The sequence below is a fragment of the Oncorhynchus mykiss genome, chromosome 6 (assembly GCF_057628025.1).
Source record: "Oncorhynchus mykiss isolate SJ-2025 chromosome 6, ASM5762802v1, whole genome shotgun sequence".
NCBI lineage: Eukaryota > Metazoa > Chordata > Actinopteri > Salmoniformes > Salmonidae > Oncorhynchus > Oncorhynchus mykiss.
Genome location: NC_143027.1, coordinates 14,802,882 through 14,817,651, shown reverse-complemented (window position 1 = coordinate 14,817,651; position 14,770 = coordinate 14,802,882). Strand labels below are relative to the sequence as shown.

At 41.4% G+C, this 14,770-nt stretch overlaps 1 protein-coding gene across 2 annotated transcripts in view; it reads right to left on the bottom strand.

Annotated features, from left to right (window-relative positions):
• The window catches only part of LOC110525309 (uncharacterized), a 67,558-nt gene that overhangs the window by 50,014 nt on the left and 2,774 nt on the right, over positions 1-14,770 (bottom strand). For both annotated transcript variants that reach the window (XM_021605320.3, XM_090237038.1), the window contains exons 3-6: positions 8,162-8,548; positions 6,699-6,873; positions 6,232-6,359; positions 3,255-3,548 (exon numbers count right to left, since the gene is read on the bottom strand). In XM_021605320.3, coding sequence (XP_021460995.3) covers positions 3,255-3,548; positions 6,232-6,359; positions 6,699-6,873; positions 8,162-8,548 — 984 coding nt within the window. The remainder of the gene's footprint in view (positions 1-3,254; positions 3,549-6,231; positions 6,360-6,698; positions 6,874-8,161; positions 8,549-14,770) is intronic.

Here is a 14,770-nt window from a genome sequence, read left to right as displayed (position 1 = left end):
TACTTGCAGAGTTTATAATAATTTGTAACACTTGGTCAAAAGTGTTTCTTCTTGTGAGAAAACAACCAAATCAGAGTAAAATACCGGACATGGCTTACTAAATTAGTGTTGCCATGGCATTTGAGTGTAGGGCATGAAAGAACTCTGTGTAAACATGACGCTTAGAGACACAGCTGTAGTGTTTATCACTAGTCACTCCATAAATTAGAATTTTCTCTCCAAGAAATAATGATATTATTATGAAATTGTTTTTTGACATGTTATGGAGTTGACAGTCCCTAGAGCATCAGTATTGGAAGCAGTTTGCCACCCCTGAGGTTTGTAATCATAACAAAGGTTCAAATGACCAAACAATGGTCATAAATTGTGTCTAGAAGTCCAGTATTATCATGTTGATCCACTCAGAACGTTCTTCCCCCCCCATTCTCCCCACTAGCACAGGCTAGTTTCCCTAGCACAGGCTAGTTTCCCTAGCACAGGCTAGTTTCCCTAGCACAGGCAGATACTGTAATGTAGGTGAGGTCATTTTCTAAGCTTTCCATTTTAAATGTTAAGACAAGTACAAACTTTGAACAGTAATTTTACATTTCCAACAGTGTCTATCAGCATGCATATAGCCATTAAGTGTGAATTAAACAGTAGTGTAAAGTACTTAAGTAAAAATGCTTGAATGTACTACTTAAGTCGTTTTTTGGGGGTATCTGTACTTTACTATACTATTTACTTTTACTTCACAACATTCCTAAAGAAAATGATGTACTTTTTACTCCATACATTTTCCCTGACACCCAAAAGTACTCGTTACATTTTGAATGCATAACAGGACATGAAAATGGTCTAATTCCCTTATCAGGAGAACATCCCTGGTCATCCCTACTGCCTCTGATCTGGCGGACTCACTAAACACATGCTTCGTTTGTAAATTATGTCTGAGTGTTGCAGTGTGCCTCTGGCTATTCCTAAATTAAGAAAATTGTGCCATCTGGTTTGCTTAATATAAGGATTTGAAATTATTTATACTTTTACTTTTGATACTTAAGTATATTTTAGCAATTACATTTACTTTGATATATTTTAAACCAAATACTTTTAGACTTTTACCCAAATAGGATTTAACTGGGTGACTTTTACTTGAGTCATGTTCTATTAAGGTTTCTTTACTTTTGCTCAAGTACGACAATCGGGTGCTTTTTCCACCACTGCAATTAAACAGCACATTAACTTTTAGATGTCTTTTGTTGTAGTTTTGTGGATTAGCTCTTGCTTTTTGGTCTCTTTGTGCCTGTCATCGCACGGTCTCTGGGTTTACTGGTGTTGTTCCTCGCTGTGCTCCAGCTCCTGACTTCATGTGGCTACTGCAACTGCTCCTTCAATATTCCTATTACATAGGCTAATCAGAATTATGATCCCTCCCTATCAGCTTAAAGGTTAAGCTGCTAAGTGATCAAGACTATTCCTCCCAGTCTGGTCTCAGTGACTGGATCAAAGCTTGATTGTTCAGAAGGCACATCCTCGCTCGTTCTCTCCCTGTCCCTATGTCTGACTCACTCTCCCCCTCTCCCTCTCTCCCTCATATATATATACACACACATACACACACACACTCCTCTCCTCAGCGGCGAGACAGGCTGTGTAAAGCAAATGACAGCTGTTCAGCATTACGTACTTTCCCTCCTTCCCTACCAGCTATCTCTGATGTAAGGTGTGAGACCATTTTTTCCCTAGCAGGAAAAACAGACCGTGGTCTGTCAGAAAGCAGAGGGAGTGCACTTTCTCACTGATGTTTGTGTGCTGTCACTGTTACTCGGTCCTTTGTTTTCTCCAGTCCAGGGACCAAATTATCCCTCCATTTTCCTCCTCTGCCACTCATCTAATTGACTAATGTTTATATAATGTCTATTTGGTGTTTTTGTGTTCCTCGAAGGGGAAATGATGAAGTGTTTGAGTCAATGGAAAAGGGGGTACTTGAAAAGCACTTAGGTGAGAACAAAACCAAAAAGGGAGAGCTAAAAGGCAACACAGGGAGATCTAAAATGGAATACAGGAATGTGGAGGTAAGGATGCCCTCTTTATGTGACCTCCTAACCCTGTGACTTCTAGCGTCTCTCAGGGAGGCCCAATGGCCTGGCAGGGGGTGGCTTATCTAGCCGATCCTCGTTTAAAAAGATGGAATGGCTAGGTCAGAGGTCGGCTTATCTAGCCGACCCTCGTTTAAAAAGATGGAAAGGCCAGGTCAGAGGTCACCAAGGCTGACTGGTTTTAGAAGTCTGGTCAGTAGCTCCAAGTGAGTGTTACAGAAAAGGGGCAAACTCTGACAGCGGAAACGAGAAGAGAGAGGAGAAAAGAGAAAGATAAGGAGAGGAGAAACGGTGACAGACCTGTATCTGCACTTTCTTTTGGTGGCCAAGTCATTTGGCATCACCTGGAGATGTCATGTTTAGATAGAGTTTAAATAACTTGGATCAAATAAGTATATTACGTATTATATATATTTATTTTTTTACATCTTATATTTGTATAGTTTATGAGGTAGTGTGTGACTGTTTTCTCTGCTCAACTGCACCAATGAGGTTATTCAAAGCTAGCCACAGAGAAAGAAAACACTAAATGTGCCCAGCCTTGAAGTAATACAGCTATTACAGCCAGACAAATAATGATTGTGTAGGACCCTCCAACACACTATTGGTAAATAAATCGTCCATTAGTATCAGATTGGGCTATGCATCAAGTAAAACACCCATCAGATTGGGCTATGCATCGAGATCAAAGGCAGCAAGAGTTTAGAGTCATGATTTCATTCTACTGTTAACCAATCCCAATTTAGTTGCTGAGGGCGGGACACAAAAGGACATACAATGAGGTGAGTAATTCACTGTAACGGGCTACATAGTCTATCTAGCACGAAACGAACAACGCTCTACATAGGGATCTGTTTTGTTGACAAAAGAAACATGAAAATTAACATGCAAATAAACCATACACTCAATACAAGGTGAGTTATACACAACATATTGAGAGTGGACTGTTTTGTAGACATTTCAGTATTTGTGTCAGAGAAGGTGCAGACAGGATGAGGATTGGTGGGTGGGAGTGAAGCAGCTGCACTCTAAAGGGGGGACACATCACAGCACTGTCCTTGACCAGAAATATTAAACATTCTCTGACCTCAGTCTGTGTCTGAGTAGTGTGCTCTGAGAGTACTCTGTTAAAATCCAAAAGGAACCCTTTCCACATAGATGCCTATGTATGTTTACCTGTAAAGCAGTAGGCTCCCAGCTGGGTGGAGGGTTCTGGGAAGCCAGTCTGGTTTCTGTAGCGGTACATGGTCCTGACGCCCAGTAGACCTCCACCGCACTGCATTCTGGGTACGGCGACGGGATGGCGAGCGCTACCGTCAGAGAGCCAGCCGTAGTCACATCTGTCCAGACCCTGTCTCCAGGCGGAGTGGAGCTGACCCGGCGACGCCAGTACGGCGTTCCTGTTCTCACACTCCTTCTTCGCCTCCTCAAACGTCATCTTACGGGTCACAGGCGCATAGTACACCTCACCTGAAAACAAACAGGCATTACATGTAAATTGTGACTTTCTAGAGAATGGGCATCAGGATGTTGTAATACAACTTATATGTGTGCTATCACTGATTATAGTGTTATCGCTAACTTTTTCGTCCTTTAAAAACCTGCTGCAGGCATAATATTGTTTGCTGTAGCTTGGAAAATAAATACATGTGACTCTGGATGACAACATAATGATGTTTGTTTCCCTGCCATGATACTAACGAGTATCACAATACTGGTATCATCCATAACAAATATGTCATTCCATTTTGACCATGGTAGCAGTGTCATGAAGATATAGAGCCATAACTATAAGCCAGTGTCAGTGCAGTGGAGGGCTCTGGGCCTAAACCTTCTCCCACTAATTCATTTAGGACTACAGTACAGCATTCATTCCATTATCCTGAGGTGGGCTAGCAATGCTGACTATGTGTTTTCACTATCAAAGACAGTCTGTCCCTCATGCCATTAAGTCCCCCACAGTGGGTGTGGCAGTCCATAGTTAATGTAGTCAACTTCATTACTCATCATCCAAAGTTGTTTTTAAAGATGTCAACACTTATTGATTATGTTTTCAACCAGCCTGGAGTGGAATCTAGTTCAAAACAAGCGACAGTGGGGATAAAAAAAACTGCATGTTTTCAGTTAAGATTTGGGTGTAACGTTCACTGTCTTCTCAGTAGTTTCCATATGAATTGTCCCATACTTTAAACCTTACAGATTTACTGCCGTAAGTTTCGGACATCCCCAGTCGCAGTGTCTGGTGTTAAATTTGTCTTTAATAAAGCAGGCGTGAGACATATTAAATACCACAACAGACAACTGTCTGTTTCTGTTCTGTTGCCATGTGTCTCAGTGTCAAGGGAAGTATACTCTGGCTTGCTAAACATTGAAAAATGTTCACTGAAAGTCTCAGAATCCATAAATATGCATTGATATGCACAGTAATACCATACAGAAACATTGTAGTAAAAGGTATGACAGTGTATATACCATACAGAGGAAGTATGTATAAAGTATGTATAAGGTACAGTATGACAGTGTACATACAATACAGGTACCATTTTGGATTCAGGATCAGGGGTGTTTGATGCTATTTCCTACTTCACAGCAAAATATATAAATATATATATATATATTATGCCTTCTTGAACATGTGAACTTTCATATGCCTGAATTACAAATGTGTATGGGTTCCGTAAATATGAATAAAACATTTAAATTATGAGCCTAGTTTAGCCAAGGAGAAAACACTGAGCTATATAGGGAGAAAGTTAGGACCCATGATTGGCTGAGATAATAGAGGGGGGACAATAGACAGACTACTTTCTGGAGGACAATGCCATGCTGACTCATGCGTTTAAATGTGGTTTTTTAAAGAGATGGGTGGGCCTAAGGCTTTAGAGGGCGTTAACAATGTTGAATGGGCATAAACAAAAAGGAGCTCTCTAGGAAGTGTGAAAATCATTCAAGGTCTGTTTTCTCCTACTTCTCTCCAAAGTGGGATAACAAGTTTATCCAATTTCAAAGAAGCATAACTTTTATCATGTTTCCCCCAACTGCAGTGTATGATATACAATTTTGAAGCTATGTTTCTGAACTTTCATAAAATGCATTAAAATAATGAACATTTGATATAAGCTCACCTTCCTAAATTCCGTCACAAATGTGTATTTGTGTACTGTGCATTATTGACATGCATACAGTGTATGTGCATTGTAAATGAGAGAGATGAACTGTGAGCAGAACATGGTGAGGTACGGGTGGGGTGGGGTGCTGCTTCCTGGCTGACATTATACTGGAGTAACTACATTTGTTCCTCAGCTAGCCTCCATAACAGTGCATTAAGATCAACACTACTACATGTTATCTTGGCCAGGTCGCAGTTGTAAATGAGAACTTGTTCTCAACTAGCCTACCTGGTTAAATAAAGATTAAAAATAAAATAAAAACCCTAATGGTATTATCATACTCCTTCTGATCCAAGAGGATTTGACCTGATAATACCACAAGGAAGACACGTGTGCTACTTTCCCAGCATAAGTGGAGGAGTGACGTTAGCGCTCATAGACAAGTGATGGAGCACGCTGCGACTCACATTCAATTTGTCAGCAGGCTCAGCGTGAAGGATAAACACAGATAATAAAGTGTATTGGCCGCTCTCAGGCTTTCCCTTTATGGTGCCAGAAGCATTTAAAGCTCCCATCACCACATAGTTTCTGGTGTCGTTTTTAGAGCCTTTGTGAAGGAAGGAAGGATCTGGTCCAACATTAAGAGCCTGGCAGTTTGTCTCTTTTGATGGTTGTGCCTGTCAGGGGAATAACGTTTGGCACCATGCTGCTTGTCAAAGTTATGTAGAGTTACTGTAGCCTTCACTCATTCCTATTTACAGACTGCAAGTATGTTATAAACAGGCAACAAACAAAATAGAATCCAGTAAATATTTAGAGAGGAAATGCCTTGCCACATGCATTTACTTGCTTACAATACCAGAATAAAGACCTAAATTGGTACATTGCCAACTCTTTCCATCACCAGGTGTGTAGAAACCCATTTCCCCCCCATCAGTGTCGTTTAGCAGCTTGTCTGTGTATGGTTCCATTGGATGTGCTCATCTTAGTTTTCATTGGATGTACCACTAGCCGACCCTACATCCAACATGTTGTTCTCTTACCATCCAGCTTGTCCACATAACAGTAGACATCATAGGTCTCTGTGGCCTTCCTGGCTCCATACGTCCTCACCCCAGCCTTCCTCTGCAGGTTGCCATAGCAGCCAGGTCTAGGTCTGGTGATTGGGTATCTACACATGCAAACAGAAGATAAGATCACATCATGTAATTGGTCCCCAAAGGGAAAGGTGATTGCACCAGCTAACCTGTACATCATGTCATAAATGAGAAAGCCAGGGAGTCCGAATAGAGCTGGTACTGTCACTGGCTTAAACTCAGTATATGTCAGTACACATGCAAATTCAGACCAATGACAGCTATGGCAGAGAGGGTAAACTAAAGAGTTTTAGACTTCAGGCCCTGTAACAACCAGTTACCAGTAGCCTGGGAGAGAGTCCTTTTCTGATTTAGCCAATTACGTCTATTAACTTTTTGACACAAACAGAATAGAACATGGAAGATCATCTCACCTTACTGACAGATCTGCGATCCAGCCTGCGTCACATTGGTCAAAGCCGTCATCATAGGCTGATTTAAGCTGGTCAAACGTGGCGATGGAGGCTCCTATGGTTTGGCAGGCCTGGACAGCGCTCTTGTAGTTCATGTTGTACCTGCTGGTGCTTGCCCGGTAGTGAAACACAACACCTGGGAACAAACACAAACACACAAACACACACACACACACACACACACACACAAATGAGTTCCTGTGTAGAAAAGTGCTCTAGTAAATAATCTATTAATAATCAAAGAGTAAAAAACTGGGGGTCATGACTCCTGTCTAATAGCACACACGTGTGAAATAAATCGGGGTCTAATATGTTAATTGTGATGAGCTTAGATTAAGATGACTAGAACCCTCTGCAATGACCACAAATGAAGATAACACTGGATGATTTAGAGACGATACCATGACCCTGACTTCCCATATTTGTGGCAGTAGACTGACTCTGAAGAAATGAATGATAATTGCAACAAGTTGGAGAAATGGGTGGTTATGTCTCTGTGAAAGCCAAAGCGATCCCAAATCAACCCATCCCTGTTTTCAATGTCCCGAATATGAGTTATGTCTGCCAGATAATGTAACTCCCCAAATAAAGATTGAGAATATAGTCATGAATGATTGGGACACAGTTATCCTTCTACACAAAAATTAAGATTTACACCTCAGTTGCCATAGCTCTGGAACTGTTCTGCATAATATCCCACTTGGGACATAGACTGTAAACATGCCAAGATTCAAAATGGTATGTTGACATCAGTGACTGACCTTACTGTGTTTGTCTTTTATCAGATCATATCTAGTTTTCCTGGTGAGAAGATTAACTTTGCATGCCACTGTTTTCAATGAGAAACTGTTTCTTGCAAAACATTGGGAGAAAGAATGTTACACTAATACCAGATGTACTTCCTGATTAATGATTCCAACATGATTGTTTCCTGTGCTAAATCAAGGGGATAAAACAAGATGTCTTATTATAAGAGCATAGGGTCTCTCACCATTCAGGTAAAAAGGATGGGAACCATCAACAGGCACCAGTATCATCAAATGCACACAATACTTAGGCCTATAACGTAGCTGAGTAACTCCTCCCTATGGCATAGCCACTCCAGAAGTGATGTGCCCCATATGATGATATATATAGAGTTGGGTGTCTCTAGCACAAAATGCAGGAAACCCCAAGTCTACAGTTGACACATGTGCTCCCTACTTTCATATTTACTGAATGACACATTGAGGGAAATTGCTTTGAATTGTTACTAATACGTCTCCACCACTTCATTCAAAGGTTGGCTCATCCACTTCATAAGCTTATCAAATATTTTCCATTGTGAACTTGCCAAAGTGTCAATGTGCTTAGCAGATATTTTCTCCGGCAAAAGGGAATAGGCAGAGAAACTGACTATACAGAAATAAACAGATGACACCAACCCTTGACGTCGAGGTTGACCATGTCCTGCGTGTCCTCGATACCATACATGACCTCGCAGCGGTAGGTGCCGGCGTCGCTGGCTCGGAGCTTCACCATGGTCAGAGAAGAATCCCCCACATCCTCTGGGTGGCTGGGCACTGACACACGGTTTCTGTAGATGGAGCCAATCTTAATGATGCCATTTTGGGCCACCAGCACCGTGGATTCCTTTTCTCCATCCATCTTGGTCCATTTGATGCGCAGGTAGTCTGTGCTGGTGGGGGTTACTGTGCCGTTGGCGTTGATGGAAGGCTTGGCTGTGGGCATATTGGAGAAGTGGCACGGCAAAACCACCTTCCCCGAGAGGGAGCCACTCACAGGCCTCATCATAGTTAACGTGTTGGATGCTGGGAAATATTTAAAACAAAAAAGACTAGGTAAGGCAGCTGAAAATGTATAGAGAGATTACTGAACAATTGCAAGTTCTTTCAGAGAATAACAACTTTAACTCTGGTGCAGTATCAGTATGGGTGATAAAGGACAACAACAATAAAAGCAACAAGAAACAATACATTGATTCAAGGTTGTCCCCTTCAACCACACTACCCAAGCTTTTCCTCTAGCTTAAAACATCTGTTAAATATAGTCTGGGACAAGCTCTTCATAAAAAGTTAAACCTTTTATTCAAAGTTGAAACACTCTGCAAAGACTTCTAATTAGTCAAGCGTATTGCTAGTTTGCTATGAACCTCTTATTCAATAACAGACACAGAGGGTGTAACATTAAGTCCCAGACAACTAAAGGACATGCATCATAGCACCAAAGTAACCCTTGGAAAGTCAAGCCTCATCCTCAAAACTATGGGTGGGGAGACTCCCAGTGACATACACAGAATGTGATGTATGGTCATAAAAATGTGTATGACATAAAATAGTCAAACAGGGAAGGCATGTCTGCAGCCTTAAAAGTTGTTCCACTACTATACTACCTGTCAGGAACCATAAGAAAAACTGATCCACTGTTCTTCCAGGCTATCAGAGCTAAAAAAATACACAATTGGCTGGTTTCCCAGACATAGATTTACCTTGGTTTTGGACTAAGGAGCACGTTCAACAGATAATCTACATTGACATGCTTTTAAATCCAGGATTAGGTTTAATCTGTGTATGGGAAACCCCATAAACTACGAATGATACTTAAAATGCAATGTCAAGTCATAAATTAAGAGTTTTCAAGTCATCAGAGTAAAAGCTATTATTTGGTCCACATATCTTAAAATATATTGTTACTCTCTCTCTCTATGAAGGCCAACACCGCAAAAAAAAAAGGTTTGCTATGTGGGGCACAACTACAGTATGACACAGCTATGACAGCTTATGAGCATCGCATCTGGTCTTTCTAAACAACTCAGACTTTCTGGCAGCAGGTCGGACAGGCAAACAGTCCTCTGGAGCAAGGTTATTCACAATTCCCTCAAGTATTGCTTTTTATAAAGTAATCAACACAGAGTAACTCCCAGTCGCTGTTTATGTTCCGGTTAGAACCACACCACACACAGCGCACATCCTCACGATGCCAGATGCAATGCCATGGCAACGGGATGAATCACCCTTGGCCACCGCCACGGGATTATCACATTGAAGGGAATCAATGAACGCTCGGAGCAACGATGTACAGAATGCTTTGGAAGCGGTGTGGGACAGCCGTGAGCAAGGGCTCTAAACAGAGGGTCTTACTAGGGCTGAGAGGTGAAACCAGCTGTTTTAGCTGAATCCAGACTGGGACCTGGGCCTAATTGAAAGGTATCCTGTCTGTACAGGGTAGCCTAGTGGTTAGAGTACAAATCTGACAAGGTACAAATCTGTCGTTCTGCCCCTGAACAGGCAGTTAACCCACTGTTCCTAGGCCGTCATTGAAAATAAGAATTTGTTCTTAACTGACTTGCCTAGTTTAAAAAAATGAAAAAATAAAAATTTTTAAAAAAGGACCTGAGGTTCTAGCTGCCCATCATAGGGCTGACCTTACTCTGCTTGCAGGGCTCACAGGCATTGACTTGGCGTTGTCTGTCTGCTTTTTTGTTGTTGATTGGGGCGAAACCTCATTGCTGTTATTTATTTTTTTACATTTACTTATTTCACCTTTATTTAACCAAGTAGGCTAGTTGAGAACAAGTTCTCATTTGCAACTGCGACCTGGCCAAGAAAAAGCTAAGCAGTTTGACATACTGTATACAACAACACAGAGTTACACATGGAATAAACAAACATACAATCAATAATACAGTAGAAAAATCAATATACAGCATGTGCATATGAGGGAAGATAAGAGAGGTAAAGGCAATAAATAGTCCATGGTGGCAAAGTAATTACAATATAGAAATTAAACACTGGAATGGTAGAATGTGAAGAAGATGAATGTGCAAGTTGAGATACTGGGGTGCAAAGGAGCAAGATAAATAAATACAGCATGGGGATGAGGTAGATTGGATGGGCTATTTACAGATGAGCTACAGTGCCTTGCGAAAGTATTCGGCCCCCTTGAACTTTGCGACCTTTTGCCACATTTCAGGCTTCAAACATAAAGATATAAAACTGTATTTTTTTGTGAAGAATCAACAACAAGTGGGACACAATCATGAAGTGGAACGACATTTATTGGATATTTCAAACTTTTTTAACAAATCAAAAACTGAAAAATTGGGCGTGCAAAATTATTCAGCCCCCTTAAGTTAATACTTTGTAGCGCCACCTTTTGCTGCGATTACAGCTGTAAGTCGCTTGGGGTATGTCTCTATCAGTTTTGCACATCGAGAGACTGACATTTTTTCCCATTCCTCCTTGCAAAACAGCTCGAGCTCAGTGAGGTTGGATGGAGAGCATTTGTGAACAGCAGTTTTCAGTTCTTTCCACAGATTCTCGATTGGATTCAGGTCTGGACTTTGACTTGGCCATTCTAACACCTGGATATGTTTATTTTTGAACCATTCCATTGTAGATTTTGCTTTATATTTTGGATCATTGTCTTGTTGGAAGACAAATCTCCGTCCCAGTCTCAGGTCTTTTGCAGACTCCATCAGGTTTTCTTCCAGAATGGTCCTGTATTTGGCTCCATCCATCTTCCCATCAATTTTAACCATCTTCCCTGTCCCTGCTGAAGAAAAGCAGGCCCAAACCATGATGCTGCCACCACCATGTTTGACAGTGGGGATGGTGTGTTCAGCTGTGTTGCTTTTACACCAAACATAACGTTTTGCATTGTTGCCAAAAAGTTCAATTTTGGTTTCATCTGACCAGAGCACCTTCTTCCACATGTTTGGTGTGTCTCACAGGTGGCTTGTGGCAAACTTTAAACAACACTTTTTATGGATATCTTTAAGAAATGGCTTTCTTCTTGCCACTCTTCCATAAAGGCCAGATTTGTGCAATATATGACTGATTGTTGTCCTTTGGACAGAGTCTCCCACCTCAGCTGTAGATCTCTGCAGTTCATCCAGAGTGATCATGGGCCTCTTGGCTGCATCTCTGATCAGTCTTCTCCTTGTATGAGCTGAAAGTTTAGAGGGACGGCCAGGTCTTGGTAGATTTGCAGTGGTCTGATACTCCTTCCATTTCAATATTATCGCTTGCACAGTGCTCCTTGGGATGTTTAAAGCTTGGGAAATCTTTTTGTATCCAAATCCGGCTTTAAACTTCTTCACAACAGTATCTCGGACCTGCCTGGTGTGTTCCTTGTTCTTCATGATGCTCTCTGCGCTTTTAACGGACCTCTGAGACTATCACAGTGCAGGTGCATTTATACGGAGACTTGATTACACACAGGTGGATTGTATTTATCATCATTAGTCATTTAGGTCGACATTGGATCATTCAGAGATCCTCACTGAACTTCTGGAGAGAGTTTGCTGCACTAAAAGTAAAGGGGCTGAATAATTTTGCAAGCCCAATTTTTCAGTTTTTGATTTGTTAAAAAAGTCTGAAATATCCAATAAATGTCGTTCCACTTCATGATTGTGTCCCACTTGTTGTTGATTCTTCACAAAAAAATACAGTTTTATATCTTTATGTTTGAAGTCTGAAATGTGGCAAAAGGTCGCAAAGTTCAAGGGGGCCGAATACTTTCGCAAGGCACTGTATGTACAGGTGCAGTGATCTGTGAGCTGCTCTGACAGCTGATGCTTAAAGCTAGTGAGGGAGGTAAGTGTCTCCAGCTTCAGAGATTTTTGCAGTTTGTTCCAGTCATTGGCAGCAGAGAACTGGAAGGAGAGGCGGCCAAAGGAAGAATTGGCTTTGGGGGTGACTAGTGAGATATACCTGCTGGAGCGCGTGCTACGGGTGGGTGCTGCTATGGTGACCAGTGAGCTGAGATAAGGCGGGGCTTTACCTAGCAGAGACTTGTAGATGACCTGGAGCCAGTGGGTTTGGCGACGAGTATGAAGCGAGGGCCAGCCAACGAGAGCATACAGGTCGCAGTGGTGGGTAGTATATGGGGCTTTGGTGACAAAACGGATGGCACTGTGATAGACTGCATCCAATTAGTTGAGTAGAGTGTTGGAGGCTATTTTGTAAATGACTTCGCTGAAGTCGAGGATTGGCAGGATGGTCCGTTTTAAGAGGGTATGTTTGGCAGCATGAGTGAAGGATGCTTTGTTGTGAAATAGAAAGCCGATTCTAGATTTAATTTTGTATTGGAGATGTTTAATGTGAGTCTGGAAGGAGAATTTACAGTCTAACCAGACACCTAGGTATTTGTAGTTGTCCACATATTCTAAGTCGGAACCGTCCAGAGTAGTGATGCTGGACGGGCGTGCAGGTGCGGGCAGCGATCGGTTGTATATCATGCATTTAGTTTTATGTGCATTTAGGAGCAGTTGGAGGCCATGGAAGGAGAGTTGTATGGCATTGAAGCTCATCTGGTGTTTTTTATTATTTTATTTTACATTTATTTAACCAGGCAAGTCAGTTAAGAACAAATTCTTATTTTCAATGACGGCCTAGGAACAGTGGGTTAACTGCCTGTTCCGGTTACTAGTCCAACGCTCTAACCACTAGGCTACCCTGCCACCCCACAGGGTAGCCTAGTGGTTAGTTAACACAGTGTCCAACGAAGGGCCAGAGGTATGCAGAATGGTGTCGTCTGCGTAGAGGTGGATCAAAGAATAACCAGCAGTGAGAGCGACATCATTGATGTATACAGAGAAGAGAGTCGGCCTGAGAATTGAACCCTGTGGCACCCCCATAAAGACTGCCAGAGGTCCGGACAACAGGCCCTCCGATTTGACATACTGAACTCTATCGGAGAAGTAGTTGGTGAACCAAGCGAGGCAATCATTTGAGAAACCAAGGTTGTTGAGTCTGCCAATAAGAATGTTGTGACTGACAGAGTCGAAAGCCTTAGCCAGGTCGATGAATACGGCTGCACAGTAATGTCTCTTATTGATGGCGGTTATGATATCGTTTAGGACCTTATAACAGTAATGGTTACTGTCAACCATATAAAAACTAATTATATTTTCACATACACCGGATAGATATAGTGAATCTGTTGTTTTAACAGGTCAGCAAAGGAAGCACGGCACCCCTGGAACAGATTAGAGTTAAGTGCCTTGCACATGGGCACAACCACAGGTTTTTCACCTTGTCGGCTCAGGTATTTGAACCAGCAAACTTTCGGTTACTGGCCTAATGCTATAACCGCTAGAATATCTGCCACCCAAAGCACAATACTTTCCAACTGACTTAGTACCAACAAGTGTTTTTGACTAATTGCCTACCTGAATTGTGCTGAGACACATGCATGGGTCATTCCTCAAAATAAGTGCATTTTGTATCGCTTTGATATTTATATACGCTTGAAGTGGGAAGTTTACATACACCTTAGCCAAATATATTTAAACTCAGTTTTTTACAATTCCTGACATTTTATCCCAGTAAAAATTCCCTGGCTTAGGTCAGTTAGGATTCACCACTTTATTTTAAGAATGTGAAATGTCAGAAAAATAGTAGAGAGAAATATTTCTTTCAGTTTTTATTTCTTTCATCACATTCCCAGTGGGTCAGAAGTTTACATACACTCAATTAGTATTTGGTAGCATTGCCTTTAAACTGTTCAACTTGGCTCATACACACATGACCCAAGTGTGTGTAAACTTCCGACTTCAACTGTATATTAAATTAAGTGCCCTTTAATATAGACCGCATGGAAAATTCAATAAAGGCTTGCTAAAGTTCCAAAATTCAGCATTTTGACATGTCCCTCTGTCAAAACCTGTGCCACTTCTAGGAGGATTTTAACCCACTTAATCCCAAAACGTCTCCCAATTCCACTGTCACTGTGAAGCCCTAGTCATTTTGTTGCTTTGACAAAGTCATATCTGAAGATTATTATTTATTTAATGTGATTAGTGATTCATTTACGCATGTCCCTTATTTTAAGGACAACCATGTTATGTGAACTGAACTCTCACTTTAATATGGTGAAACTAATCATTTTTTAACAAACTCACACATACATAAACTGTACAGAGAGAGAGAGAGAGAGAGAGAGAGAGAGAGAGAGAGAGAGAGAGAGAGAGTATTAGTATTAATAGTAGTAGTAGTAGTAGTAGCCTGTAGTAGTAGTAGTTGCAGTAG